General features: G+C 35.3%; 1 protein-coding gene and 2 long non-coding RNA genes across 19 annotated transcripts in view; 2 read left to right on the forward strand and 1 right to left on the reverse strand.

Moving 5' to 3' along the window:
* Positions 1–643: 643 nt before the first annotated feature.
* Positions 644–5,038, reverse strand: LOC110011287. Its single transcript, XR_002286245.1, has 2 exons — positions 4,839–5,038; positions 644–854 (listed from the first exon to the last, which is right to left on the reverse strand). It is a non-coding gene; the product is annotated as an uncharacterized LOC110011287 (long non-coding RNA).
* An 8,907-nt stretch (positions 5,039–13,945) lies between these two features.
* Positions 13,946–25,507, forward strand: part of LOC105179067 — a 24,077-nt gene continuing 12,515 nt past the window's right edge. For 5 of the 17 annotated variants that reach the window (XR_002286254.1, XR_002286259.1, XR_002286258.1 and 2 more), the window contains exons 1-4: positions 16,942–17,066; positions 17,420–17,546; positions 17,623–17,753; positions 19,893–20,043. Coding sequence is in view for 3 of the 17 variants with exons in the window: in XM_020691221.1 (XP_020546880.1) it covers positions 16,699–16,704; positions 16,927–16,936; positions 22,704–22,742; positions 23,067–23,105; positions 23,229–23,346 (212 nt within the window). In the remaining 14 variants the exon portion in view is untranslated. The other 12 variants (XR_002286263.1, XR_002286261.1, XR_002286262.1 and 9 more) reach the window with 10 other exon arrangements.
* LOC110011289 lies at positions 23,958–24,772 on the forward strand. The gene is made up of 2 exons (XR_002286267.1): positions 23,958–24,644; positions 24,721–24,772. It is a non-coding gene; the product is annotated as an uncharacterized LOC110011289 (long non-coding RNA).

The raw sequence follows: 25,507 nt of genomic DNA on the forward strand, positions 1-25,507 counted from the left end.
TTTGTGCCTTATTCCTGTAAACTATTGCGATCTCCTACTCTTTCTCTATTATTTAATATTTACTGTATTTTTAGTTTTGTACTTGTATAGATCTTTATTTTTATTCTATAAAATTGTTGTATAAAGGGTTTTCAAATCCTATCAAAATCTGTAATAATTGATGGACCTATTTTAGTTCTTTGTGCTTGATTCGATTTTTGGAGATTGATACCTAACGCAATCATAGCATCAAGAGGCTCATTCATCAATGCCATTTAGAGTAGCATTCATAATATTGCAAGAAGTGGAGGAATTGAAGGCAGCTTGGTTTGGCAACATTGTGTCAAAACGATGGAATCATACTCCGATAGACCTGAAATTGATTAATTTGGAGCTCCATCAACAAGCTCAATTATAACGCAACAGTCAGCCACAAATAAAAGCGCCATAAATTGTGCTTTCCATTATGTCCTCCATTGTTTTTTTCTTTTCTTGATGCTCACTTGTGTATTTCCAAAGGGAAAAGTGATGATTAAATTATAGTTTTGGTGCTTGTGTTGCATTTAATTTCAAATCCATTTTCAATACTATCTTCCCCATAAACAAGTTTTGAAGTAACAAATATCAAAATCTTTTGATCAAAACTTTTATTTCCTTGACTAAAAAAATAGTCATTACATTAGTAATTTACAATAGGCAAGACTAGTCTCTACAACAGAGAGCTCCAAATGTCCTTGGACTCGTGTCACGATCATCTTCAACAGAAAAGGTCTTTTCTTGTGCTTAGATCATCTTCATCAGCGTTGTTCCTCGACATATCTTTTCTTGTGTCGGGATCATCTTCAATCGTTTCGTATGAAATGTCATCATGTAAGCTTGAAAAGAAAACAAAAGGCAAAGAATGAGAAACATGTGCAATCTATTTATACTCGTTCATTAAGGTCGAGGGACTCAAAGTCCATCACTGATTTGTCACGCGTGCTTGCCTAAATAACCTCATACCCCCAAGAGTTGTGTGGACATCTAAGGTTAATGTAGAAAATTTAAATACTCTACTAAACATACAATGTACTTCAACAACATTCAACCAAATGGCAACTTATCTACATTGTTGCTCTCTCTCCCTCTTCTTCTAACAGAGAAAGTGATCAATGTTCCTATATGTTTCCCCTTTGTCAATTTCTCCCTTATTTGAAAATCCAAAAAGTTGAAAAGCCATTGTATTTTCATTTGTACACTTCAAAACCCAAAAGTCTGCTTTGATTTCTATAAAATGTCCAAGTTCTCACTATTCTAATTTGAAAAGAACAGGTACATGAATTTTTTAAGCCTTTGAGAATACAATGGATGCAAATTGAGAAGAATACCTCTTTCGAGAACAATACTCCAACCTCTTGGCAAATTTGTTCCTAATTTATTCAATATGTTGGATTTGTTTTAAGGGTTTGCTTTTGCAGAACTTTTTAACATCATGTATTTAAAATTTTGTACAAATTTTACAAAAAATCGTATCATGTCATGTTATTGACATTTGACTTGTACAGGTGTATCACAATAAAGTTTGTTGGAAAATAATTATCATCAAAACACAACTTATTTATTTGTGAACTTCATTAATGAAACATCACATACTAAAATATTGATGGTTGTCTACATGCCAATTTGATTCATTTATTTCTTGAATGTTGTGCATTTGTATTGAAAAAATCATCATAATTAATACATCATTCTTCAAGTATTCTCATAACTGAAAAAACTTACATTCAATCATCAAAATGTGATAAATTCATCAATTTATAGGGAAAAGGTCAGATGAATTGCTTTTTTGAAATTATAAAAACTGCTTTGTTATTTAAAAAAAAAACAAATTGAATTGGGATTTTTGGAGGAATTCTGAAGCATTTATCCAAAAGCAATTAAATGAATGCATCTCAAAAACTACCAATTATTAGGTTGGTTTTTTATGCAAAATTCTGAATACAAAAGTTTGTGCACTAGAAACTGATTTGGGAAGAAAAAAGTTTATCAAAAGAATATCAATTCATTCAAGCATGTTTTAGACAAAAGGAAAGCCCAAAAAAGAAAAAGAGAGAGACAGTAAAATACTTGTGGTATGTACATATTTTAGAAAATGAAGGCATTTAACAAGAAAAACAAATTTGTAAACTTAAGATTATTTAGTTGTCAAAACTGCATGTTGCTTTAGAAAACATTTCTCAAATTCGAGACATAATATTGAAGAAAGAGTTCTCAAATCCCTTTAAAAAAAAAATTGAAAGTGGCATGTAGACAACCATCCTATATTTTGGCAAAATGTTCCATTATCGAAGATCACAAATAAATAGTTTATGATTGTATGGTAAAGAACTTCTAACAAATTTTTCTGAGATACACCTGTAAAAGTGAAGATATCAAGGAACATGACAAAATGATTTTGTGTACATCCATACAAAATGATAAATAAATGGCATCAAAAAATTGTAAAGCAAACCCATGAAAAGATCCCCACAAAATGAATAAACCACGAGCAAATCTACAAAAAGAATGAAGTTTAGTTCTTCCCATTGGCATTCAACTCTACACATGCATCCTTCGTATTCTTAGGAGCTTTAAAACATACATATTCCTGTTTCTTCCAAATTACAACAGTGAGAACGAGGACACCTCACAGAATCACAGCAGGGATTTAGGTTTTGAAGTTTACAAATTGTAAAAACAATGGTTCAATATTTTCTTGATTTTCAAATGTGGGAGAAAAGTCGACAAAGTAGGATGGAAAGGAACAAGGATCACTTTTCTGATAGAAAGACAAATCGAGAGGAAACCATAGATACAACGGTTACCATTGGGCTCTAAACATTGTCAAAATGCATTATTGTAGCTGCCAATGTGTGTTTCAGTTGAGTGTTTAAATTTCCTACTTAACCTTTTGATTTCCACACAACACTTAAGAATATGAGATTACTTTAGTTTGCACAAAATTGACAAACCAAATTCAAGCTGAGGCCCTTAATCTTACAAGAAGCTAGTATAGATACAATCAAAATAAATGCTTGTGACACATGGTACTGAAAAATAATTTTTCAAATAAGTTGATTCCAATTTATAATTGTATTCTATATGTGTTATTTGCAAAGAAAATCAAATATTGCCTCCGCATGCTATAAAATGCATTAAGACAGGATTGTGAAAGCAACTTGAATATGACAAAAGAATATATATAATCATTCGGGTTCCACAGTGGAACCTGTGACTTAAACCATAGCTCATAGAGTCCAGTAAAAGGGCATAAGCAACATAGCAATAATACTCCATAAACAACAAACTACCAAGATGTAGAGGCATAAGAAACAAAGCAAAAATACTTCATAACAATGAAAGTTTTTTAGATGCACACATAAGCAACATAGCAGAAATACTTAATAACCAAGAGAGCTCTCCAGATGCACCTAAGAAAAGAAATACTGTTCATCGATCACAAGCTAATATTGATTTAAGAAGATACTAAACTCAAGCTGAACTTGAAGTAAAGGAGAGCCAGCTGGAATGCACTTACATTACAGTGAATTTATATATATATATATATATATATAAATAGAGAGAGAGAGAGAGGAGATAGGCTAATCTAATTGGTTATAAAGATAATAGTAAGAAAACAAAAGGTTACCCACGACTCCTAAAATGCACTTGGTGTCACTGTCATTGATCAATGTCAAGATATCACAACATGAGTTCCCATTAGCTTCAAGCAGTAGTCTCACTCTAGATTGTCTTAGACCATGTAAGCAGTAGTCTCACTCTAGATTGTCTTAGACCATCCACATGGTCTAACCAACAAACATTAGTATATTTGCTAGTAATAGGTCACATATAGACAACAAAGCCAAAATTAATCAGGACGAAAGTCCTATACGAACCAAGATTAACTAGTTCAGGTATTTTGAGAAAAATACCACAAACCACTCATAGAGAAAAAATCACTTTACCATTATAACCACAATGGTAAATATGGAACTATTAAAGAACTTAATTGATAGGTAACTTTGGAACTATTATGCATACAACAGTTATATTTTGTTAGAACTTAACATTCTTTCCTATCCCAATCCAGGAGGATCAGAATTCAAGTCAATCTATAGCCTGCGACCTACCATCAATTTCAATAAAGAGCACATATTATGAATTCAAGTGAATATGCTTGGCATCAAGAATAAGAGAAAAATATTAACTAAGATAAGGAAATTAAGGAAATTAGTCACCCGAGCATACAATAAAAGTGTCATCATCTTCATTTTTCCTAGAAGTTCTTGAAGAACTAGAGCCTGAAAATAAAAAATAGTAAAATTTCGCCTCCATTTTCGTCACAAATCCACAATGACCAACAATGTCATATTTAATTCACAACAATTTGTTCAGTGTAAACATTTCTTTAACCAAAGAAGGAAGTAATAGAGAATCACACCAACATACAAACAAGAAATAGGAGAAATTCAACACAATGACAATGAACATTTTCTAAAAGGAAGAACGTGCTGAATAGTTGAAGTTAATCAAGGCTTGAAAATGAACGAAATCATGTCCAAAACTGATGTCTGACATAAGAATAAGGGAAAAATATTAACTAAGATAAGGAAATTAGTCACCGGAGCATACAATGAAAGTGTCTGACATCTAATGGTTGTGGAAATTCATACAAAAATCATCTTGTGCCTGACAGCATCAAGTAACACAATGAGTTGACCCAAACAATCAATAATTTCGTGTGCGACTTTTAGGAACCAAAACGCCAAGACAACAAAAATCAAACCACATAAGCACAATATATAAACCAAAAAAGAGCCGACAATGAATAAACTAACCACAGTAGCGAGGACAAATTCGAAGCCGCCGTGGATGTTGAAGGAGAGAAGGTTCGGCATGTCGTCGTCGACCTCCATCTCGGGCGCCGCATCACCGAGATTCGCTCTTGTCTCAGCCATATCGCTCTCCCATCTTCTCTCTACCCTCTCAATGAGCGAGGAAAGGAGGAGGTTTACAGAGGGGTGAACTCCAACGGTCACTTTCCAACTATTAATATTTTTTTCAACTTAATAATAAATCATTAACGGTTATATTTTTCTTTTTTTACCGTTGATTATTTTGTCATTAGACAAATTATTAATTTATTATTAAAAAAATCCGTTAGTTTTTTGTGTCAGGCTTTACAAACTCTATTTGCTAAGTAAAGTTTGTTAATTTTGAATTATCAACTCGTTTCTAATTCATTGTAAAAAAAACTCGTCCCTAATTCAAAAATCATAATGTTTTTAGTAGAAACTAGGGATGTCTATATTTAATTTTTAAATTTTTTATATAATTAATTACATATTCAATACTTTATCAATTTTATGCTTAAAATTGATCATATATTATAATTATTAATCAATTCATATATTTTATTTTAGGTAATAATAACCTATGGTACTTTTATTTATACGTCTCATCTTTATACAAAAACAAGTTTAATCAACAATTTAGTAAATTTTAATATTTTTTAAAAATAATTATTTAATATGACACATAAATTTTATGTTATATTTTAATATTTATTTGTAATCTCTTATATTTTTTTAAATAATTGAGAGACTAATTGATAATTATTTAGAAATTTAAATTTAATTATATATAAATTATAGATTCAAAATAGAATATAATAAAATCTGAACGGATTAAACTGAAATTCGTTATAATATTTATGAGCAAATTATATTAATTAAGAAATTAGAAAGAATGTAATGATAATTATTAAAAATATTAAATATAATAACAAATTTCACTCTCTGCGATGTGCTTCACCCACTCCAGTTTTGCCGTGAGTTGACCAATACACTATTTGCCACCCAAAGCATCTATTCTATATCTAATATTTGGGACACAAATAACAAAATTCAGACCTCTTCCATTCTACATGGAATTTGGATTATTTATGAATTCAAAAGAGATGGACTCTCCTACCCTCATGCACGGTACTTTTGGAGACGATGGTGCGGCGTAGGATGCCGGTGAGGTCACTTTAGGAGGCGAGTTCCATTGAGAAGAGGATGGAATTGGTTTCTTGACTACTACAACGATTGGCCGCCGCGAAAACACCCCAGGCGACCTAGGAACCGAAGACAATTGGGTCATCCTTGCAGCTGAGGAGCACCATGTTCCTGCCGTTTGAATATTTAGAAACCACCTTTAATAAGGTAGAGAAAACTGGGTTAATGAAGAAAATCAACAAAATATTGAAAATGATTTCTGTGATAATAGCAACTATGAAGATAATGGTTCTAGCATAGATCATTATCTACTAGCTAGAGATAGAGAAAGACGTGAATCTAGGATTCCCTCTAGGTATAGAGACTTTCACTTAGCTTTGAAAATTGAAAGCTATGAACCATCCTCTTATATGAAAAAACTGTAAAATCTGCTAATTCTAAACAATAGATAAAAGCCATGAATGAAGAAATTCAGTCTTTATATAAGAATAAAACTTGGGTCCTAGTTCCTAAACCCAATAATGCTTCTATTATTGACTGTAAATCGATTTTCAAGATCAAACAAGAAAATCATGAAACCCGTTTTAAAGCAAGATTAGTTGCAAAAGGTTTTATTCAAAAGAAAGGAATTTGTTACACCGAATTTTTTTTCTCCAGTTGTAAAATACACTACTATAAGAATTAGTCTTGCTCTGGTTGCACATTTTGATTGGGAACTAATGCAAATGGATGTTATAACTGCATTTCTGTATGATGATCTCAATGAACAAATTTATATATGTCAACCCAGTGGTTTCATTGATAAGATTTGATTATGTTTTTTTACTTAAAAAATCTTTTTATGGTCTAAAACAATCAACCAGACAATGGATTAAAAAATTTAATCTCTTCATGCATTCTTTAAAATTTTAAAGAAGTATTGTGACGTCCGTAGGATTTTTCACATATTGAGACACTAATTGGTAAATTATTTAGGAATTTAAATTTAATTATAAATAAATTATAAATTGAAAATGTATTATAATAAAACTTGAACGGATTAAATTGGAGTTCGTTATACTATTTACGAGCAAATTATATTAATTAAGAAATTAGGTAGGAATGTATATGTGATTGGAATGTATCGTGTGAGATATGGTTATGAGATCGTATAATTGATGTAGTTAGTGATAGCGTTGTTGTGAATTAAAATAAAAGATGATGCCATAGTCAATGAGTTACGAGAATATGGTAGATGATGATGTGGTTGATGATGCGATAAGAAAAATAAATGATTTAAGTTAGGTACCAAGGCGCGTAGGGTACCGTGATATTTCGGGTACTGGGGGATATCCTGTGTTGTTAGCTACACACTGAGGTGGTGCGGGAATGTAATGCTTGTTGTAATATCCTGTGCTGATATTGCTACACACCGGGATTGAGAGTGTGGGGATATCACATACAATGGGTATCCTATGCTATATATGATAAGACATTGACTGAATAATGATGGACGACAAAATCGTTGACTGATTTAATCCAATTAGAGTAAGTAGGGCACTTAGATAATTAACGATAATATCAAATATTATGTCGTGGACAGATTTACAGTCGGGATTTTAGGTTGTTTAGTTGTTAAATATTCTAGTATTTTGTCAGGGTTGTATTTAAAATTTTGTACTGTTGTTTGTTACGCTATTTTCCTTTGAGGTTATGTATATGAGGACATCTGGTGAGGATAAATATAAAGTTTTGTCGATATCTATTATCTCTTGTGATATCTATATATTATATTGATAAAATAGAATTTATTTTACGGGTTGAAAAAAATTACTTATACAATGAGTTGCTTTTAAGGAAATGATGAAATAGTGATCATTAAAATTAGAGAGTAGGGGGTTCTAAAAGTATAGAAACAAGTTTTGAAGTAACAAATATCCCTCAGCTTGGTATTGCCTCCTTCTTCAACTGCCTCACCTCCCTCTCCAGTTGTTGGTAGCATCCTGTCACCTCCTTTTTAACATCCCTCAGCTTGGTATTTTCATTCCCTAAGCGTTCTAGCCTATCCTTCCACTCGCGCCTCTGGGCATTGTTAGAAGGAGGGGTTCCCTGGGACCTGGAGGAAAGTTCTTCATAAACCGAAGCGGCCTACAAAGAAACAAAAATTGTCAGAGGAAGATACATAAACACAAGCCCCAAGTTCAGTGTCACGGGCGTGCTCTTTTGTCTCGCAGCGGAATGTAATTCTCTCATATTTTTTGCCCATGCGGCGTCTTAGGTTACGCTAACCTTCGACCAGCCTTCGCACATTTCAGAGTATGCCGACAGTCCGTCGCGTGTCCTCGACACTGAAACTCGCTAGAGTAACATCTGATCGCCTGCCTACGCGGCACCACGTGCCCTTGCGCTCGCCTATCCAGAATGCCCATACTCGCCGAGGCTCTCCGCACTCATGCCTTAGCGTCTCGCACACAATCTCGGAACCTGCCGACGCATTTCTCAATGGCCAGGAGCTCCATCTCGGCATCACGGCACTACGCATGCGCCCACAACGCCCATCTTATGCCCAACACTCACTCGATGCATCCTAAGCGCATGCCTTTGTCATGGCCGCCTTCCACGCCTCGCCCGAGTAGGACTGCATCATATGTTCGAGGCCCATTCGATATGCCGATATCTTGCCTTGAGCTCACACGACATGCCCGACATGCTCTCTTGCCTTTCGGCTTGGCTTCGTAATATGCCCACAGTGCAACATCATCCCACGACCGCTCATCTCTAGCCAACGGACCCCAATGGACGGCTAGAACACGATAGCGCATACCATGAGTTAGATCACGAGGTCTTGGAATGCTTGCCTTGATCACCCATTCGCACGAGATATCTCGCAGCCCGCGGCGCAACCTTGCGTGTCACATGGAGCCTCTCGCCCGTATTGGCGCCCAACGTAGGCAATCGTGGCCCTACGCTGCCCGTCAGGTTTCCAAGCCCTTCGGGGACTCTAAGCACTCCTCTCGAGATGCCTAAAGCCGACTCTTGAAGGCCCCCATCGTGCCCCCGAGAGATGCTCATTTAGTGCAGACGTTTTCTCAAGCTACTGTCATTGTGCACGGGGAGGGCTGGCTGGAGCTCACCACTGAATGCCCCCTTTATAATAGGCTTAAAAAGATTTTCTCTTGTTCCAAGAGTTGGAACACTGAAAGCGCCGAGGAGTGCACTTTTTTCGCATCTCCTTTGATCGATGTCCAAATCACGTCCTGCTTGAACCGTAACGTAGCCTACGACTTCCACATTATAACTATAGAGTTTCAGCCCCATCTGATCATCCATGGCTGAGGAATTGTCTCCACAATACTCTGAAACTACAGTCTCGCCACTGCATTGGCAGACTCTAAATATCGTCGTCGTTTCCTACTCAAACGGAACTGTCTACGTCTGAAACATCTTGGAGGTGCTCCCAACACTCCAAGGATCTCGCCATTGAAACAGTATTGCAAATTCTACGTCTGAAACATCTTGGAGGTGCTCCCAACACTCCAAGGATCTCGCCATTGAAACAGTATTGCAAATCTCCAAGGATAAAGCACTCTGCTTCACATAATTCTCTCCTACTCGCGCGTAAGGTGGGGCTTGATCATCGCTCTTATATCTCTGTGGCCAAATGTCCTCGGAATGACTTTATACTTGGCGGATAGCATCCCCATATCTCAAGGAAGTTTCCATACGAACAGTATTGCTATCCCAATTGGTAAGAGTCTCTGCTCGAAGACTATTTGCGCAATTGCGTGCTGGCCGGCATCCCCTAGCCGCCCGCACCTCCTCCACAAGTCACTGCCGACCGTCTAGCCCAAAGTGCGGCCAGTGACACTCTCCCCCAGTCAATCTTTTGATGTCCTCGTCAATACATACATGAAGGATTGAGGTGTATACAGTGCCTAATACTCTCTCTCAGTATCACGAGACACCAAACCGACCTCCTGCTCTTTCGAGCGCTCCAGTCATGAAGTGCCTCTCCAACACACCACTCAGAGTCAGGCATTATCTCAAAGAGAGGTTTTTCACCAATCCAGTTATCGAACCAGAATGAGATATTTCCATTTTCGAGACTCCACAAGATCTGCTTGTCCGCTTCTTTTCTGTTCCGGCACATTCTTTTCCAGTTTGGTGAGGCGATGTAAGAGAGCTTCGCTGATACTTGATGACTTCCTATACAATACTTTTCCAGAAGGAAATGGGACCAAAGTGAGCTCTTGTTCCTAAATCTCCACCACAGCTTGAATTGAAATGCATGAACCACACTTGGATTCTTCTAACCCCAAAACCCCTTTCCTCCGTCGGATAGCAGACAGTTTCCCATGATGACCAGTCTAGTTTTCTCTAATCACCAGTATTGCCCAGAGGAACTTGTTAAAAATTCTTTCGATGCGTTCCATAACATACTTGGGAGGCTTCAGGACTTGTAGCAGGTGTCGGCATGGAACTGAGGATGCTTTTGATAAGCTGGAGCCGTCCTCCATGGAATAGGAGTGCTTTTTCCCATCCTGTGATCTTATTCCAAATTTTTTGAATGAGTTCGTCGAAGAGGACTCCCTTCTTGTTACCTTTGAAGAGAGGTGCTCCCAGGTATGTGATCGAAAGGTATTTCATCCTGAAGCCAGTGACCTGTTGCATGCATTGAATTCTCATGTTGGAGGTCTCTTTATCGACCGTGAAGGAGCTTTTCTCCTTGTTGATGCACTGGCCAGAAATGAACTCATAGTGCCTAAGAAATTCCATGAGGGTCTTGAGATCCTTGCGGGTCCCTTTCGAGAAGATAATGATATCGTCTGCAAATGCCAGGTGGGAGATGTTCTTGCTGCTCCTTGCAAAGAAATTCATACGGGGCTGTCGTTGGAAAAGCCAATCAAGTCCTCTGGATAAGCATTCTACAGCAATAACAAAGAGCGTTGGGGATAAAGGATCCCCTTGTCTGAGGCCTCGCGTCAACTTGAAAAATCCCACCCCTTCACCGTTGATCAAAATACTGAACCAACAGTTTTCGATGAGTTTCTTGATCATGTTAATCCAATGCGTTGGGAAACCCACTCTACTAAGCATTTGATAGAGGAATGTCCAGTTGACACGGTCATAGGCTTTTTCCATGTCAAGCTTGAATATGGTGTTGCTCAGACTGCCATTTCTTCCAAGACAGTGGGAAAGCTCTTGTGCAAAAAGGATATTATCGGAAATCATGCGTCCCTGGACAAAACCGCTCTGGGAAGGGGAGATGATTTTGGGGAGCAGTTTGGCCATTTTATTGTTGATGATTTTGGATAGGATTTTCCCCGTGACATTACAGAGGCTAATGGGCCTGAAATTTTTCCAAGTGGATGGAGCCTCAATCTTTGGAATGAGAACGATGGTAGTCGTTGTGAAATTTTTTGGAGGAATAGATCCCGAGAGGAAATCCAAAACGGCGTCGTAGAGATCTTGACCAATAGTTTTCCAACAACATTGAAAAAAGTGTGCCGAGAATCCTTCAGGGCCTGCCGAACTATGTGGACACATATCAAAAACTGTTGCTTTCACTTCTTCAATTGTGGGGGTAGCATTGAGAAAATGTTGGTCCTCCTCCGAGAGAATGTTAGGGACCCAATGAAGGTCGTCAACACTCACCCTGTCATCCATTGTGAAGGCTTGCATGAAGTAGTCAACAACCGAGACTTTGATGTCTTTCGCTTTAGTGAGTGTGGCTCCATTATGTTGGATTTTGTAGATCCTTGATTGTTTCCTCTTTTTCTTAGTCAGTGAATGAAAATACTTTGTGTTTTTTCCCCCTCCTCAAGCCACTTACAAGCCGCCTTCTGTTTCCAGTAGCTTTCTTCAACAGATAAAGCAAATATTAGCTCAACTGTTGCTTTGTTCATTGCAATGAGATTCTCATCCGAAGGGTCCCTATCGTATGCTTGTTCCACAATCTTGACTTTTTGTTCAGCATCCGTGATATTATGGAAAATATTTCCAAAGACTTTGGTGTTCCATAATTTTAGAGCCGCTTTGATCCGGTGGAGCTTCTATTGGAAAGCAAACATTTCTTGGGTGGGTTTGGGGTTTGGGGTTTGGGGTTTATGGTTCGGGGTTTAGGGTTTAGGGTTTTTTTTTAGATAAACACCCGAAGGTGGGGGAGGCTTTTCGGGGTCCCCATCCCTTTTTCATTGAAAATAAATTGCAGTTAGTATTACAGCATAAACTCAACAAAACAAAGAAGTAGGAGTATTACTCCTTTACATAATGATAGGACATCAACCATTTTGTTTCTTCCATTTTTTCTTGATTTGGTTTGTCTTTATCCTTGGACCGCACGAAATTAAAGTGTTGGGTGGCCTTGAAATCTTTATTAGGGATGAACCTCATTGGGCCATATGCATCACATTTAATGCTTTTAATATTAACCTCTATACCCTTGTAGATTTTTTTAAAACATGTCATTTTGGAAGTTGTCTATATATATATATATATTTTTCTTGATTTTTTTCCTAGTAAAATGAAAAGAAAAGAAAATTTCCTTTCAATTCAAGAAGTTTAAAAATAAAGAACACTGAGTAATATATCTAATGCAAGAGAGATGACATTCATTTTCAATTGAATGACGCATTAAATTACTTATCTATGATAGTAAAGTTATGAGATCAATTCTTTTCAAAATTTGTATTACGTATATTTTATTTTATATTAAAATCATTTTGCTTTAGAATAATTAGATTTATATTTGACATAATATTATAAAGTATTTTAATACATATAAGAAGTTGTTCGATTTTGTCCCATGCAATAAATATATATAATCTAATTTTATCATATTTTAAAGTTTAAATTATAAAAGTAATTTGAGAAAATGCATCATATCTTCCACATATCCAAGTACATTGATCTCATGTCAAAAATAGAATACTTCTTTATAGAGATTCATTAAAAGATTAGAAACATATATATCTTTTTTATTTTGCATTGAATTCAGGCATAAAAATATTATTCTTCCAAATTACTGGTTCAAAACTTTTAAAATATTACATAAATTGAGACACATGTGTATGAAATATAAATAAATTATTCAAACCTAATTTTTCATCTAAGTTATTAATTTAGTATGAATTATATTCAACATAATTAATTAAACTTGTACTCCTCAATAAATTACACATTGTCGAATCGTAATGATCTTTGTTGTGCTCTTCTGATTATATTATTTTTAGTTAAAAGTATTAGATCATTTGTGTTAATTATCAACTTATTTATCTCACTGAAAAATTAGATAGAATAATTATTAATCCAACGTGAATTTAATTGGATATATTTAGTCTCTATTTTCTTTATTTATTTTTTTATTACATATAAAATAAAATTTATAAAAAAATAAGATTTATATTGGTATACTAAATTAATGATTTAGTGACTTTTTGTATACCTATATTTTTGTTTATGAGGAATATAAATATGTGATGCTCATACTCTTAAAATAGTATATTTGTATGTATTTATTTATAAAATGGAGACAAGATATATAAATATATAGATAAAATATTTGGATTTTAATTAAATCTAAATAACAGACGTACATACAAAATTAATTAATAATTTTAGAACTCAATGAACCTATTTTATTAAATTTGTTACAAGATTGTACAAATTCAATGTTTTCAATTAATATATTTATTAAATTAAGTTAGATAAAAATATTATTAATAAATAAATACACTAAAATTAATATGATAATAAGGATTTTTTGTGGAATCAACAAATGATAGGAAAACGTTTGTGGTACTGTTCTGAAGAGTACGAAGTAGAAGAAGAAAACGTAAGAGCAGTTTTCAGTACTGTTCTAAAGTTGCTATAGCGCTTTTCACCCAACTACCCGTTGCAACTTCTTGGTTAGTTGCGCTTATAAATACCGCCTCCTAAACACTTCTTTAATCTACTCGAAGAATTGAAGGAGAAACATTCGGAGAAGGAACATGAAAAGACTAGGGAATTCAGTCAACCGTTCTCAGTTGCTCCATGGCAGGTATATTCTTGTCTCTTTCTTTTGTTTTCTTTTGAACTAATCATTTAGCTTTTCCAGTGACAAAAAAATTGTGATATGAAACAAGATTTTGCAGTAATTCAAGAAACCAAGTATTTTGAAATCAAAGATTCAACAACTTTTAAGTTTTCTTTAAAAGATTTCAAGAAATTGATTAAAAGATTCAAGAAATTTAAGGTTTCTGTCAAGAAATCATGGATTCTTGAATTCAAGAAGTTAATGTTTTTGTCAAGAATTTCAAGAAACAAAGAGTCTTAAACTCAAAGATTCAACAAGTTTATGTTTCTTGTTGGTTTCATGTAGAGCCATTAATGATTTTACTTTAGTTTCTGATACTATTCTTGTTATTGATACTGTTCTCGGATCATTGCTAATTTGCAGTTCTTCTTTTACATTGTTTAGTGGCAAAACCAGAATATATTTTTCATTATTTATTCACGATCTGAACTATGTATAAATGCCCAATACATGTGATTCACTACTACTAATTTCCTGCTTAGCATGCATGCATTTGTGGTTGTTACTTTACAAGCTTTCTCAGTTTCAATTTCACTTGTAATTTATCTACATTCCACAAACATATTCTAGATATTCAAACAATGTCGTGAGGAATACTTTGTGCATCCATGGGCCTTTGTTATCAAACTTAAACTTCTGAATTTGTTGGCCATCCTTGCACATTGACTTTTGTGCACCTTTTTTGTTAAATAAAATGATGGAGCACTTTCCTTGTGCTCTTGACTTGTTCAACCAACTACTTTCTCCTGCTTTGGTTTATTAAGTCACCTATTCGTTTATGAAGGTATGAGTTGGGTTGGGCATGGGATAGATCTGGCCCGTAGCTTGGCGGGGCAAATTCGGATGGCATATGCGACCCTCTCTGTGGGTCATATATGCAACCGGGTTTTGCAGCTATGGTGGTGCTTGCATCTCATGCCCGTTGTTCCCAAACCTGCGCCTCTCTCGGGTTTTTTATTGCTTGGTTTCTTTCTCTCTCGGTTTAGGATGTAAGGTTTCTGAATCACACAGATTGCTAATCATGATTATTGAATTTCTTGATTGTTGGTATCCTTTCTCCATATATATGTTGGATGACTAATATTTTGTGGAGGGTTCCAACTAATGGTTAAAGTGGCAATTTCTTAATGTTGAGAATGATTAAAAAGGGTACTCGAATGTAATCTGTGCGAACACTTTGGAAGGATATCATGTTGCTATTCATCTTTTTCATACTGATTCATGTTCATGTGGCAAATATGCATACATTCACACACTTGCTCCTGCCTCCAGTCACGCAATTGCAATTGATCACAGTTGCACCTGAAATTACTTTGACTTTCACTGATTGTCTTCTTTCATGCTCATACCTTGTCATGCTTTGGCTTTAATGGTTTCTCCTTTCATGCTAATACCATTTGTCCTGAGTAACAGCTTCCTCATTTATAGTGAAGCAAGATGCTGAACTGTTCTTTAATGTGCCATTATATTTGGTAGCCATCCTCAGAAGGATGTTAATAAGAGTCACCTTTCTCTTACCCGAGTATGTATGCATTTATACAGTCAATGGGTATAGGATCGTTGATCAAATGAATTCAACAAAATAATTCACTTGTTTTTGCAGGATGACAGATCTGGAGCATACAGGAGCTTCTTAGGCTTTATGTTAGAAACTTGAATTCCAATTCCAACTCTCAACTCCTTGACGTCCATCAATTAGCTCGTATGCTGCCATCTTCAAGCAATTGCAGGTGATGTTCTCTTGAGCCTACTGTCTCCCTTGCACTGGTTTTAAAGTTACTGTTAACTTCCACTAAATGCCTATGATGTTCATTTGTGCTATGGTTTGGTAGACTGTTGGAAGGTCATACATGGCACAAGCCAGATTATTTCATGCAATTAGTGAATTGCATCATATGATTTGCGAATATCCTTTTTTGCAATGACATTTCTAGGTTACTCCTTTCCAAATAATCAATTGTTCATTTATTTAGAAGCATGATGCTAACACGTTATTTTTTTCATGTGCCATTCTATCTTGCAGCCATCCCCAAAAGAGGCATCATCTCTCTGTTACTAGATTATGTCTTCATTCATACAATCAATGGGATTTTGGAGATAGAAATAATATTGAAAAATATTTTCCTTGTCATATTCATACAATCAATGGGATTTTGGAGATAGAAATAATATTGAAAAATATTTTCCTTGTCATGCAGGATGGCAAATGTGGTACTGATTTCAGGAGATTTATTGGTGCTGAGCCAATTTGTCATGCAGAATACACTATACAACCTGAAACAATTCCAGGTGATGCAGGTTTGTATAGATGCTTGTTCTTTCCTAGTGAGCAGTATATTGGTTATCGTTCGGCATCTACACTAATCCATTCGATGTGCTGGTTAAATTACTTGCATTGCATGTGTTTTCATATCCAAGAAGATGCAAGAATGCCAAAGCAAGGGCGTCTTAAGCTACGTGTCACAACTACTTGGTATTGATCAATTAGCTCACCTGCTGTCATCATCAGGCAATTGCAGGTGATGTTCCTTCGAGTCTAATTTCTCTGCTGATTCAATAGTTATCATGGATACACAATACCTTATCATGGTGGGCCAATTTGTCGTGCAGAATACACTATACAACCTGAAACAACACCAGCTGATGCAGGTTTGTATAGATGCTTGTTCTAGCAGTATATTGGTTATCGTTCGGCATCTACACTAATCCATCCGGTGTGCTGGTTAAATTACTTGCATTGCATGTGTTTTCATATCTAAATAGATGCAAGAATGCCAGAGCATGGGCGTCTTAAGCTACGTGTCAGGAATTTGAATTCCAAGTCACAACTACTTGGTATTGATCAATTAGCTCACTTGCTGTCATCATCAGGCAATTGCAGGTGATGTTCCTTTGAGTCTGCTTTCTCGGCTGATTCAAAAGTTATTATGGATACACAATACCTTATCATGGTGAGCCAATTTGTCATGCGGAATACACCATACAACCTGAAACAACACCAGCTGATGCAGGTTTGTATAGAGTTAGTTACCATTTTGCAAGTTGTGTCTAACCAAATTTAGCACGCATGATTATCTTGCTATGATAGCACTAGGGAGCTATGTGAAAAGCCTCTTAAATTGAGATTAAAAATTTGCTGGCTGCTTCATAATAGAGTCCATTGTTGATGTGCTGGTATTAGGCTCTTCAACAAGTTCCAACTCTACAAGTTTTAATTCCACCTTTTGAATCCAAGAACTTATGCTGGTGCATGAAGCGACATGAGCTGCTAATGTTTTATCAAGCATGGTGTTAAGTAACAATATTTTCTCAAGCATGGATAAGTAACATCTTCTGAATTTCATGGTTGCTTGTTGGCTTGCAGAAAATGCCGAATTGGGTAGATTGATTTTAGCAACCATAACATCCAAAACCAGCTCAAAGGTTGGAAAATCCAATGCTTATGGTGATCGTGGACTTCCATCATAGCAAGGAACATAGTTGCATCTTCAGTACGTTTTCATGTGGTTTAATTGCTTAATTTTTTGTATTATGGCTTATATTTTGATCAATATCTTGTTCCTGTAGAGGGGTGCTCCTACCAAAGGACCAAGACAAGATTGATCATGTGTGTTCACGACATCAACATTCAGTCAAACGCTTTGCTGAATGTGAATGACTCAAGCAAGGTAACATAAATTTGGCAGTTGACATACAAGGTATGGCTTTTTCTTTTTGGTTGTTGTGCTTGATATATTTCTTTTTGGGTTAATTTTGTGCGATTGAGGTCTTTTAATTCTTTTTGTCTTTTCACTGTTAGTGATTGTGGGATTTTTGTGATTGGTTTGTGATTTTTGGGGTTTTATTCAGAATTATTTACGTGTTTGTGTTTTTTGTGTTCTCGTTGTTTTTGTGATGTAGGGTAGTGTTGTTTGCTTTGTTTGTGTAATTCATTTTGTGTTTTCGTTGTATTTGTGCTCTTTGTAGTGTAATTTGACATGTGATTGTGGTTTGTCTTCTGATTGACTATGATTGTGGGTTTTTTTGTGAGTGTTGTGTGGTTTTTCAATTTTTATTGTTTATGTGACTGTTTGTATTGTGATTGTTTGATTGTTCTTGGTTGTGGGCTTGTTTAGTTACTTGAATTGTTGTGGGTTTTGGTGCAATTTGACTTAATTGTTTGAACTTGTTTCTTAGATGAGATCTTTTGTGTTCTAAATAGTTTATGTGATTATGGGTTGTTTGTACCTTTGTGTGATTTTGGTTTGTCTTCTTATTCTTTTTGTGATAGTGAGTTTGTATTATGATTTGTTCGTGATTGTGGGTACTTTTCGGATTGATTGTTTTGTGATTTGTGGGATTTTATTGTGATTGTTTATTTGATTGTGTTGTTTGTGATTCTCGATTGTTTTTGTGGCTTATGATTCTTGAATTTCTAGTTTCTTGGAATTTATTTTAATTTTGTCTTGTAATTAGTTTTGTGATTGTGGGCTAGTGCAACTCGTGTGATATTTGAATTAGTTTCTTGGACCATTCTTTGTTGTTGTGATTATTCACTTTTTTTGGGTGAATTTGGTGTGATTGATGTTCCAATATTTGGTTAGTTTTCTTGGTGTTTGAATATTTTGATGTTCGAATGGAATTTCAGTAATTAATTATGTGATTGTGGGTTTTTTTTTTGATTGATTGTTGTGCGATTTGTGGGATTTCATTCTGGTTGTTTATGTGATTGTGGTGTTTGTGTTCTCATTGTATTTGTGCTGTTTGTAGTGTAATTTGACCTGTGATTGTGGTTTGTCTTCTGACTGACTATTATTGTGGGTTTTTTTGTGAGTGTTGTGTGATTTCGGGATTTTTATTGTTTATATGACAGTTTGTATACTGATTGTTTGATTGTTCTTGGTTGTGGGCTTGTTTAGTTACTTGAATTGTGTGACTAATGTCTTATGATCTTTTTTTCTTATGATTGTTCGTGATTGTGGGTTTTTTGTGATTGTTGTGTGATTTGTGGGTTTTGATTCACATTTTTTATGTTGTTTGTGCTTTTTGTGTTTTGATTGTTTTTGTGACTGTGTGTTGTGTTGGTTCGCATTGTTTGTGTGACTTATTGTTGGTTTTGGTGCAATTTGATGACCTATTTGTTTGTTCTTGTTTGTTGGATTCGATCTTTTGTTTCCAATTAGTTTGTGATTGTGGAATGCCTTTTGTGATTCTTGATTGTTTTGTGTGGATTATGATTCTTGAATTTTTAGTTTCTTGGAATTTTATATTAATTTCGTCTTGTAATTAGCTTTGTGATTGTGGGTTTGTGGTGCAAGTGATATGATATTTGAATCAGTTTCTTTTGTGGTGTGATTATTGATTTTTTATTTTGGGTTAATTTGGTCTATTGATGTTCTAAATGTTTGTTTAGTTTTCTCGATGTTTGATTATTTTGATGTTCTAACGGAATTTTAGCTTAGTTTTGTGATTGAGGGTTTGCCGTGCAACTGGCTTGATATTTGAATCTGTTTCTTGGACTTTTCTATTTGGTTGTGATTCTTGATATTATTTGGTTTATTTGGGCCAATTAAAGTTCTAATGTTCACTTAGTTTTCTTGGTGTTTGATTCTTGTGAGTTTTGTAATGGGATTTCATCCCCTTGCGATTATTGAGACGTAGTTTCATGGAGCTATGTATTTCGATGTTGGTAGCAGTGTTTGAAGCAGGAGCATTGTGGTTAACGTAATTTTATTTTATAGTTTGCTTGCTGCTGCCCATCTTGACGAAACGGTCAACAGTAGTTCGCTTCACAAATTCTTTTTCCTTACATCCTTGTTTCATGTATTGTTGACCTTGTTGCTTTTTCTTCCCTATAGGTCGCTTGTGTAAGTGCTGCTCTCAAGGACACCAAGTTTGGCGCGTAAGGACGCAAAAGATCTTTTTGACTTGTTGTCAAGACAACTTGCTCGACGGTCCGATTTTCCTCATGCTATATATCTGCTAAAACCCTGCGCATCTGCTATGAGGGTATTTTCTACATTTCCCTTTGATACAAACATGTAGTTATTACTATGCCTAGAAAATTTATCACACAGATCCTAGTGTCTAGTCCAACGTTTCGATCAACTTTCGTCGAATTCTGAAAATGCTCAAAATTTTGATGTTTTATACGGTTTTATTAAAGTAAAGTTTGTTTCCCATTTATACAAACTTGTAGTTATTATTACGCTTAGCAAATTTACCAGACAAATTCTTGGGTCTAGACCAACGCTTGGGTCAAGATTCGTCGAATTCTGAGAACGTTCAAAATTTAGCTGTTTTCCACGGTTTTATTGAAGCAAATTTTATTTTCCTTTTATACAAACTTGTAGTTATTACTAAACTTACAAAAATTCTTGGGTCTAGAAAAACGTTTGGGTTAAGTTTCGTCGAATTCTGAGAACGTTCATAATTAGCTGTTGCGTACGGTTTTAATAATGCAAAGTTTGTTCCCATTTATACAAACTTGTAGTTTTATTACGCTTAGCAAATTTACCACACAAATTCTTGGGTCTCGACCAACGTTTGGGTAAAGTTTGGTCTCTGAGAACATTCAAAATTTAGCGGTTTTGAACGGTTTTATTAAAGCCAAGTTTGTTTCGCTTTGATACAAACTTGTACTTATTATTACGCTTAGCAAATTTATCAAACAAATTCTATGGTCTAGACTAATGCTTGGGTCAATTTTCGTCGAATTGTGAGAACGTTCAGAATTTAGCTATTTTGCACGGTTTTATTAAAGCAAAGTTTGTTTCCCATTTATATGAACTTGTAGTTATTATTTCGCTTAGCAAATTTAACTCACAAATTCTTGGTTGTAGACCAATGTTTGTGTCAAATTTCGTTCAAAATTTAGCGGTTTTGCACGGTTTATTAAAGCAAAGTTTGTTTCCCTTTTATACAAGCTTGTGATTTTATTACACTTAGCAAATTTACCACACAAATTCTTGGGTCTAAACCAACGTTTGGGTCAAGTTTCGTCGAATTCTGAGAATGTTCAAAATTTAGCTGTTTTGCATGATTTTATTAAAGCAAAGTATTTTTTCCCTTTGATACAAACTCGTAGTTATTATTATGCCTATAAAATATATCACACAGCTCCTAGTGTCTAGACCAACGTTTCGGTTAAGTTACGTCGAATTCTGATAATGTTCAAAATTTAGCTGTTTTATACAGTCTTATTAAAGATAAGTTTGTTTCCCTTTTATACAAACTTGTAGTTATTACTACGCTTAGCAAATTTACCAGACAAATTCTTGGGTCTAGACCAACGTTTGGGTCAAGTTTCGTCGAATTTTGAGAACATTCAAACTTTAAATGTTTTGCACGGTTTTATTAAAGCAAAGTTTGTTTCCCTTTTATACAAGCTTGTGTTTTTTATTACGCTTAGCAAATTTACCACACAAATTCTTGGGTCTAGACCAACGTTTGGGTCAAGTTTCGTCGAATTCTGACAACGTTCAAAATTTAGCTATTTTGCACGGTTTTATTAAAGCAAAGTTTGTTTTCCCTTTGATACAAACATGTAGTTATTACTATGCCTAGAAAATTTATCACACAGATCCTAGTGTCTAGTCCAACGTTTCGGTCAACTTTCGTCGAATTCTGAAAATGCTCAAAATTTTGATGTTTTATACGGTTTTATTAAAGTAAAGTTTGTTTCCCATTTATACAAACTTGTAGTCATTATTACGCTTAGCAAATTTACCAGACAAATTCTTGGGTCTAGACCAACGCTTGGGTCAAGATTCGTCGAATTCTGAGAACGTTCAAAATTTAGCTGTTTTCCACGGTTTTATTGAAGCAAATTTTGTTTTCCTTTTATACAAACTTGTAGTTATTACTAAACTTACAAAAATTCTTGGGTCTAGAAAAACGTTTGGGTTAAGTTTCGTCGAATTCTGAGAACGTTCATAATTAGCTGTTGTGTACGGTTTTAATAATGCAAAGTTTGTTCCCATTTATACAAACTTGTAGTTTTATTACGCTTAGCAAATTTACCACACAAATTCTTGGGTCTCGACCAACGTTTGGGTAAAGTTTGGTCTCTGAGAACATTCAAAATAATTCTCTTTTTGAAAGACGAAATTTCTCACAAGAAAATAGAAGAACAAATTTCTGCACCTTTCACTCAAAAGAAAATTCTTGAATTTCAAAATCAAATTCAAAGCCAAGTTTGTTTAGAATTAGCAAATGCATTTTGGGAAAGAAAAAAACATGTTATTACTCTCCCTTAAAAACAGATTTTGACAAAAGACAAATTCTCACTAAAGTGCAGTACACCATACAACCTGAAACAACACCAGCTGATGCAGGTTTGTATAGATGCTTGTTCTTTCCTAGTGAGCAGTATATTGGTTATCGTTCGGCATCTACACTAATCCATCCGGTGTGCTGGTTAAATTACTTGCATTGCATGTGTTTTTCATATCCAAATAGATGCAAGAATTCCAGAGCAAGGGCGTCTTAAGCTATGTGTCAGGAATCTGAATTCCAAGTCACAACTGCTTGGTATTGATCAATTAGCTCAGCTGTTGTCATCATCAGGCAATTGCAGGTGATGTTCCTTCGAGTCTACTTTCTCTGCTGATTCAAAAGTTATCATGGATACGCAATACATTATCATGGTGAGCCAATTTGTCATGCAGAATACACTATACAACCTGAAACAACACCAGCTGATGCAGGTTTGTATAGATGCTTGTTCTAGCAGTATATTGGTTATCGTTCGGCATCTACACTAATCCATCCGGTGTGCTGGTTAAATTACTTGCATTGCATGTGTTTTCATATCCAAATAGATGCAAGAATGCCAGAGCAAGGGCGTCTTAAGCTACGTGTCAGGAATCTGAATTCGAAGTCACAACTACTTGGTATTGATCAATTAGCTCACCTGCTTTCATCATCAGGCAATTTGCAGGTGATGTTCCTTTGAGTCTACTTTCTTGGCTGATTCAAAAGTTATTATGGATACACAATACCTTATCATGGTGAGCCAATTTGTCATGCAGAATACACCATACAACCTGAAACAACACCAGCTGATGCAGGTTTGTATAGATGTTTGTTCTTTCCTAGTGAGCAGTATATTGGTTATCTTTCGGGATCTACACTAATCCATTCGGTGTGCTGGTTGAATTACTTGCATTGCATGTGTTTTCATATCCAAATAGATGCAAGAATGCCAGAGCAAGGGCGTCTTAAGCTACGTGTCATGAATCTGAATTCCAAGTCACAACTACTTGGTATTGATCAATTAGCTCACCTGCTGTCATCATCATGCCATTGCAGGTGATGTTCCTTTTAGTCTACTTTCTCTACTGATTCAAAAGGTTTTATGGATACACAAAACCTTATCATGTTCATCTGGTGAAATTGGGCAAGGTCTTAATTCACGTAAGTGAAGATGATTGTTATTAAGCTGGAAGTTTGTATGGAATTAGGGTATTCCGCAACTATTATGATTTCTCGTACTTAACATTTCACTAACTTTTTTCTTGCTTAAGGTTTTTTTAATTTGAGGGCAAGACCTTATACCATCACCAGGCACAGTACCATTAGAAGAAGAAAAATAACTCGGCCCGGTTGCATAAAAAATCATCTGTTACACCCAATCTATATATTGTTCATCATCTTAATATGAATAATTACCCTTGACACCCAATCCTTTGAGGAGGCTCGAAGCCCGCCGGACCTCTATTTGCATACACTTTTTATCACTACCACTGCTGGTGATGATTCAGTTTGCTTGCTGAAAACTTGCATAAAATTTTATTGGCTTGTTATGTTATGAATTGGCGGATAACTTGAACCGAAAATATAGAATAAGAATATCTTTGAGAAGATCTGGCATAATGACAAAATCTTGAAGTGGTTGGTGTGTTATTAGAATCTGAAGCTAAAATGTAATTTAATTGAACTCCACGAGTACTTCATATTAATATTGAAATCACAGAAACAAAACCTTGCATTTGCGCAATCTGCGAGGGAGACCAGAAAAATTGATATTAAGTTGGCTTTTCAATGTGTAAAGGTTCCTTTAAAGATGGTGCAAAGGGAGGAACTTGGATTTAGTCTTAGGGTCCTAATGTGGGATGTTTGTGATGCTAGACAAGTTTCAAAGTTAAGCTGGTGTTACAACAAATACAGAGAGTTACCATTTTGCAAGATGTGTCTAACCAAATTTAGCTCACATGATTATCATGCTATGATTGCTCTAGGGAACTATGTGAAAAGCCTCTTAAATTGAGATTCAAAATTTGCTGGCTGCTTCATAATAGAGTCCATTGTTGATGTGCTGGTATTAGGCTCTTCAACAAGTTCCAATTCTACAAGTTTTAATTCCAGCTTCTGAATCCAAGAACTTATGCTGGTGCATGAAGCGACATGAGCTGCTAATGTTTTATCAAGCATGGTGTTAAGTAACATCTTCTGAATTTCATGGCTGCTTGTTGGCTTGCAGAAAATGTCGAATCGGGTAGATTGATTTTGGCAACCGTAACATCCAAAACCAGCTCAAAGGTTGGAACATCCAATGCTTATGGTGATCGTGGACTTCCATCATAGCAAGGAACATAGTTGCATCTTCAGTACGTTTTCATGTGGTTTAATTGCTTAATTTTTTGAATAATTGCTTATATTTTGATCAATATCTTGTTCCTGTAGAGGGGTGCTCCTACCAAAGGACCAAGACAAGATTGATCGTGTGTGTTCACGACATCAACATTCAGTCAAACGCTTTGCTGAATGTGAATGACTCAAGCAAGGTAACATAAATTTGGCAGTTGACATACAAGGTATGACTTTTTCTTTTTGGTTGTTATGCTTGATGTATTTCTTTTTGGGTTAATTTTGTGCGATTGATGTCTTTTGATTCTTTTTGTCTTTTCACTGTTAGTGATTGTGGGTTTGTGGTGATTGGTTTGTGATTTTTGGGGTTTTATTCAAAATGATTTACGTGTTTGTGTTTTTTGTGTTCTTATTGTTTTTGTGATGTATGGTTGTGTTGTTTGCTTTGTTTGTGTAATTTATTTTGTGTTTTCGCTGTATTTGTGCTCTTTGTAGTGTAATTTGACATGTGATTGTGGTTTGTCTTCTGATTGACTATGATTGTGGGTTTTTTTGTGAGTGTTGTGTGATTTTTGGATTTTTATTGTTTATGTGACTGTTTGTATTCTGATTGTTTGATTGTTCTTGGTTGTGGGCTTGTTTAGTTACTTGAATTGTTGTGGGTTTTGGTGCAATTTGACTTAATTGTTCGAACTTGTTTCTTGGATGAGATCTTTTGTGTTCTAAATAGTTTATGTGATTATGGGTTGTTTGTATCTTTGTGTGATTTTGGTTTGTCTTCTTATTCTTTTTGTGATCGTGAGTTTGTCTTATGATTTATTCGTGATTGTGGGTACTTTTTGGATTGATTGTTTTGTGATTTGTGGGATTTTATTGTGATTGT

This window comes from Sesamum indicum, unplaced genomic scaffold (genome assembly GCF_000512975.1).
Source record: "Sesamum indicum cultivar Zhongzhi No. 13 unplaced genomic scaffold, S_indicum_v1.0 scaffold00120, whole genome shotgun sequence".
NCBI classification, from domain to species: Eukaryota; Viridiplantae; Streptophyta; class Magnoliopsida; order Lamiales; family Pedaliaceae; genus Sesamum; species Sesamum indicum.